This window comes from Thermobia domestica, chromosome 1, assembly GCF_964235325.1.
Source record: "Thermobia domestica chromosome 1, izTheDome1.hap1.1, whole genome shotgun sequence".
NCBI classification, from domain to species: domain Eukaryota; kingdom Metazoa; phylum Arthropoda; class Insecta; order Zygentoma; family Lepismatidae; genus Thermobia; species Thermobia domestica.
Genome location: NC_137454.1, coordinates 38376926 through 38383616, shown reverse-complemented (window position 1 = coordinate 38383616; position 6691 = coordinate 38376926). Strand labels below are relative to the sequence as shown.

At 33.9% G+C, this 6691-nt stretch overlaps 1 protein-coding gene across 1 annotated transcript; it reads right to left on the bottom strand.

Annotated features, from left to right (window-relative positions):
- Positions 1 to 2083: 2083 nt before the first annotated feature.
- On the bottom strand, positions 2084 to 3235 carry LOC145679533 (uncharacterized). The gene has a single exon (XM_081750136.1). It carries the CDS (start codon positions 3233 to 3235, stop codon positions 2084 to 2086), a length of 1152 nt encoding a protein of 383 aa, XP_081606262.1.
- Between the last annotated feature and the right edge of the window lie 3456 nt (positions 3236 to 6691).

Genomic DNA, 6691 nt, shown 5'->3' with positions numbered 1-6691 from the left:
TCCGTTTCAGCATCTATGACTTGGACTCTCAACTTAAAATGGGATCCGAACTACAAGAGCTCCCGCTGGTAACTGAGCCGAGTTTCCTACCCCAAAGACACACACGCTACCCTCTAGCCACAATGGACCTCTACCTCAGTAAATGATGTTGATATCAATGATGAGAATAACAATAAATATAGAATATTATATTTTATACTATATACTGATGATTTCCTCACTTTTTTGGTCAAAACGTGACTTATTCTTAGAATATACGCAAATCATATGTGTTGTACACATTGAGTATTTCATTTATTATCTTTACCAAAACATGTCTACTATTGCAATGAGAATATTCAAATGTTTTCATGAGTAATACCGTAAAATTCATATGATCAGAATGAAAAGTATCATACATATACACGTTACATAAAGCATATCATAAACATTGTCATAGGTCTCGTGTCTAGCCCGTGCAGCTCTGCTAGATATTGTCCCGAGTTGCATTCCTGCTGTAACTATATTAAAAAGTAAGCGCGTTGCTGTAATTCGGATTCCAGCTTTAATTGTAGTCCCACATGTCACACACCTTGTATGCTCTAAGATATATTAAATATGAACATAGAAAGTTATGTCATTACGTTAGTACAACATCCCACAAATATTTAGGAATTACAACTCTTACTGATTGTAGCTTAGAAAAAATCCGTACTAACGCCATAATAGCATACTTAAGAACAAAGTTAGTTTTTTTAAAGTGAGTCATTTAATAAGCGACTTCTCGCTACAATTGCATCATTATTTGCAACTATCTTCAAAATGAGTGTATTGATCTCATTTGTGTGCGCCATGTTAAAACTTATTCATATATGCAATAAAGCTTCATTTTGCCATATTAAACAAACGACAATCACAAAATTTTGCGTCTCTATTCAAAGTTCAATGATTTGATTTTGCATTACATATCTGTGACTTGACGAGGGATTTAGCTTTAAAAATCTAGAGAATGAGAAAGTCAATTTCTTCTTACTAATTCAAGAACATAATATTTGTAAATCCATTTTGTCTAATTATACGTGAAATACCATCATCAATGAAATAATTTTGAAGTAACTAAAATTTGGGTTACATCTCCATCCACACAAGAACAAAGAATTACAACACATTGAGATACATGTAAATTAAATTTAACTCACGCTAGCTGTATTCAGGCCTTCGGTGATTTAAATACAGTCCTAATGCTTGTTTAAATTGCTTTGCGCATGTTATGAATATGTCTCGCACAAGTATGCTGTATCATTTATGTGATCTGATGGGTGCATCGTTTGTTAATACCCTCCAATTGTTTCTGAAAATCTTAAATTGTTTATCTTTGTATTATTATTAAAACTTTTCAATTTATTTCTGAAATAAACTTATTTCTGAAAGATATTGTGAGTTTTCGTGTGTCCGAACTTCATTAAGCCATTCACGGGGAGACTAGTAACTCATTAGGAGGAAGTATGTTAATAAAAAAAATAAAAGTAACAAATCATAATATTTTGATATCAATTTTGTGCATTTGTGTCATCATTTATCAATCGCAATTTCATCAATCGAATCTAAAATCGCCCAAAAGGCCTCTGAGAAGTTCATATATATGTACACATACAAACAGTTATATTTAGAACTAATAAGGAAAGAAATTCCCAACTGAAATATATATATTAGTATAATACTTGAAAACTTTGCAAATATTGTCCTTAGTAGTACTGATTTATACTTCATATTTCATATTCCTATGAAGAACATGATGGAAGGAATCAGATGTCCCGCTAGAAATTACATACGGTTCATTTCCGTATCTGCCTTGTTGTCATTGAGGAAGTTTTTTCTTTGAATTACTCTTCAATAATTATTCATTTGTTAATTGTTGTAGTCACTACAATCAGGGAAAAAATTGACATTATCTTTCCTCCTAGTTTAGGGTCAAAGCACCTGATTGCTGATCCATTATGATTTGCCCAAATAGTTTATGTGCAATTAGTTACCCACATAGTTTGTGTCCCAACGTGTTAGGAACAATATGATGCGTAGTGAAGTTATCATATTTAATTAGGAATTATTTATCATATTTCCTACAAAATATGTTCCTCACTTCTACTACAAAAGCCAAAATACTGAAAAGCAGTCCTAGACCATAAAAGAAGAAACATGCTTGAAGATGGTAAAGAGATAACGAAATGTCTTCCTCATTCGTACTATATTGACGGGCTCTATTTAAGCTATTACTTTGGTAAAACTCTTTCCACCACTGTGTAAGGAAACCTGCTTCTACCAGTTTCTGAATTATAATATTGATTCTTGGCAGATACGGAGAATGCCTAGGTACAGGGAAAGATTGAAGAATTAATGCTAAATGGTCATTTGAAATGTGATAAACAGGACCATCTTTATGTGGTTTGCTATATTTTGCAACGATTCTGGCTACAGGGTCCAAGTCTATTATAATTCGATCTTGTTTACGTGAAAGAGTAATCATGGATTTCGCTCCGTCTCCTAATATTGCTCGTGCTGAAATTGTTATCATTATTGGATCGGATTTATCGGATATAAGACCAATATATCCATGATAAATAACAATGGGAAGACTGGACATTGCAACATCTTCTCGTGTTTCAATTACTGGGTAGAATTGAGGATTAACAGTATAACTTACTAAACAACTTTGATACAATGAACTGATTATTAAAAACCCTGTTACCGATAGAATAAATATTGCTCTTAGAACGAACCCACTAGGACCACGTACAGATATTTGAAGAGTAATTGATAATACATACATAAAACTTTGAATGATTCCTTCAGTTGAAATCTTCGATGTAAGGATATATCGACTGTAATTCTCTGCGAGCACAACTGAAATGAACAATGCTCCAACTATACTCCATATTATCTTACTGAATGGCAAAATAAGGTTCATCCATTGTGGAACAGGACTCGCTCTCGGTGTAATAAAAGTAATAACTGTGAAGTATGTTACCGTTGTATACTCTACTATATCATACCAACCAGATATCATTGGGATAGGATAAGTCGTAATATCTGCGGAAGTACTTAACATTGGTACTACTTCTTCAAATTTTGCTTCCAACACTTGATTACTGTCATTCATTACTGGTCTTACTGTAAAGTTCATATGGGTAACTACAGCATCAATTAGTTCATTCCTGAGATAATATCTTCCATCTTCTTTTAGCTCAATTGTTTTCATTTTGAGAGCGTTATAAACTAAAATGTCCAAAGGATAACCTTTAACATTTTTGAATTTATCCTCAAAAAGTGAACTTATATCCGATAGACTATTTTCTAATGTATCAAAATTTGTATAATCATTTGAACTATGTTGAGTGTAGGAAATTAGATTTATGCATTCTGAGACATGTAAAACAGTAGATTCAGAGCAATATGGTTTCCTAATGAAAACTATTACGTTCGAAGATTTAATTTTCCAGAATAAGCTAAATATTGTTTTTAAACTAGAATTGGAAATATTTTTCCAGAATACGACACTGATTTTCGCTCTCCCGTTCCAGTAACTTAGTTGCTGGGACATAAACAATATATTAGGAACATCAACAACATCGTTAATGAAGAAAGCGAAGCAGTCACTTTTACCAATTGACTTGTAATTGGAAGAGGATCGTTCTGAATTTGATTCATTTTTTCCGGTCCAGTATTGTAACGTTAATGGTGTGTGGCATTTCTGAGATAAATGTTGCAAAAATGACGTGATATCACTTGGTTCATAGAGCAAATTAACAATACTCAATTGAGTTGTGTTTCTACAATGTTCTGAACAAATTTGAGAGAGAGTAGTTTGCATTTCCTCATGAGGATTGTTCCGAACAAAGTTTGTTGTGTCCAAAGAACCACTGACGTTTGAAATGTAGAATACGTTCTGAGCAATTAGTATTGTAAGCACAACATGCCAAAGAAATGATATTTCAAAATAATTTATCATCTTCAAATCTTGCTTTGAAACTGGTACTCTGCAAGAAAAAATGAATTATTATGGATAAGATAAAAAAAGTATTATACCTATCAAGAAGAAACCGTTTCAAGAATAACATTTAAGATTAAATTCCACTATCCATAAATTCAACTTCCAACGTTATTTGAACCTATGGAAATATTGAATATTTCTTTCCATGTTTTACAGATTTCTGCCTTTTTATAACATACAATCGGTACTTTTTATTAACTATGGAAATCTAGCTCGCTGAAGTGTTCTCATTTACGTTTTATGTTGTACTAACTTAAAACTGAATTTTTCAAGTTTCTTGTTTATGCAATATAATAAATAAAGGATAGAGCAAGATGTAGAATTTCATTTCTCTTGTTCAACATCTATATAGCAAAGGCTATGAAAGAAGTCTTTGACAAAAACAAGAAAGACGTAAAAGTAAATGGCCGGATTTCCAGCACTTTCGAACTTGAACGACCAACTGGAAAAGACATGCAAAATGAAGACAAATAAGAAAACCAAAGAGATAAAGTGCAGAAGAAGGGAACAGGAATGGGCAAACGTATGGCTAGGTGGAGAGAAAATCGAAGACGTTAAGACTTTTCCCTACATAGGAAGTCTATTATCCTCGGATGGAAGAAGTGAAAAAGACATAAGATACCGCAGGTTAAACCAGTATTCAATAGGAAAACAGGACTGCTAGCATCAAGAAATATGTTGTTGGACTTCGTAAACGATCTTTAAGGACCCTGTTATGGAGTGTGGCGCTTTACGGATTAGAGACATTGGCATCGAGGAAGCTGAAATATGCAAGTTGGAAGTATTTGAAATGTGGTGTAGCCGCTGAATGCTGCTCATACAATGGACCGAAAGGAACAGGGATGAAGATCATGAAAATAATAGAAGAAAGAAGAAACAGCATGCCTGGGTATCTTATTTTCACTCCGATTGGATGGCCGTGCTGATAGAGGGAAATAGAGAAGGAAAATCGGGAAGAGAAAGACCAACAATAGAATATCTAGTGACACGAGCTTAGTTGCTCCCAAATTGTTTAGGTCTTCTCGATAGACTTCCACTATTTAGTTGTTTTTATTTATAATTCTTCTCGTGGCTTTGTCAATTTGTCTAAAGTCCTATTAGTGTATTATGTTTTGTATATATACACGTTTGGTTTTCTTTATCTCAAAATAATTGATTTTCTTTTCTTGTGTAAAGGTTATATGGTTTATTTGAAATAGTCTGTGAAGACTTAGTAAACCTTGACAAATCTCACGCCATCTGTTGGTGGTTACAAATGTATCAGAGAGTTGCAGGGAGTACTTCATTTCCTGTAGAAGAAAGTTCTAGAACTCTCTAGATCTTCACACTTTTTAGTTTATTTCTGTTTCTTCTATTAACAACGTTTAGCCGTTGGGATAATTGCAACGGTAAGTACTAATGACATAATTTATATATAGAGACATTTTTTACAATTATAGTAACGATTTAAGAAATTAAACGAAAAGGAATTTCGTTGTCGTTCCGGATGGAAAAAAGACGATGCGAGTAGAAGAAGAAGACGAAAGAGCAGAAGAAAAGAGATGTGTGCTGGGCTGATAGTGTTGATACAGTTGAAATTTCTGCCCTCCTATCAACAAGAATTAGATGCCATACTGAGGAAGGAGAATTTCGTTTTCTAAGTATCATATATAGTGTTGAAATATGCAAATTTAATCTGCGTGAAGGTACTAAATATTCACTTCGACATTGTTTGTTTGGAGCCACATAGAGCAGATATATTAATAATAGTTAATGCCGTATAGGCACAGTCAAGAACGTAGTTAACTGGATTATAAGCCTGCTTGCAGTTGCGTGATCAATAGCAGTGACCGGCAAAGTCAGGAATTTTCTATGTTCCGGAATGAGAGGGTGGTACATACATTACAGTATAACTTACGAAATGAAACTTCCTTCGTCGTAACTTCGTTATAGGTCTCATACACAGTAAGTAACATAGCAAACAAGTATTCCGTTTTCTTTCACGTCCGTTTTGTACAGGGGCAGTACGTAAATGTAATGATATGTGATGGAGGAAGAATTCTCACGTCTCCACACAAATGTAACATCAGTTCCCTCGCTATTTCTTCTTCGCTCTCCGTCGTTCCAACCCTATTTTTTGTTCGTACGTCTTGTCTTAGAACGATAACAAAAGGGATTGGCGCACTATAATCATATTTTACAAATATTGTTGTATTATGTTTTATAATGTTTATGTCTCAGAATTACTGTTTGTACTTATGACTTATAGATTCTCAAAGTTAAATCCGTATGCCTCATCGTTTACAACTCTCTCGTTGTCTCTTCAGTTGAAATATACAACGGTGTTGAAGGTCGCTGTGTCTGATTTCTTTTCTAAACTTAGTCCCTATGAATTTAGGCATAGCCATAAATACCGAAGTAATAAGTAGTATATGTCTCGATTTCCCCATCTTTAGGTCGTCTTAGTCTCAGATCTCAACGTATCGAGATTCTCACGTACCACTCCCACTCGGCTGAAATATAGATGAACTATGGTATTTCTTAGGTGCTCGTCTTATAAAGTAGTATCATTTCTTTTCTTGTCATTTAAGGTAATTATGTAACGCTTCCTCCATCTTCCAGCCAGAGCTGACAGTCTTGATATTCATAGTAACTTTCAAGTATACTTTTGATTGTGGTGTGTTA

Coding starts and splice junctions, on each gene's coding strand:
- LOC145679533 (XM_081750136.1), bottom strand. CDS start 3,235: ATGAAAACAATTGAGCTAAAAGAAGATGGAAGATATTATCTCAGGAAT.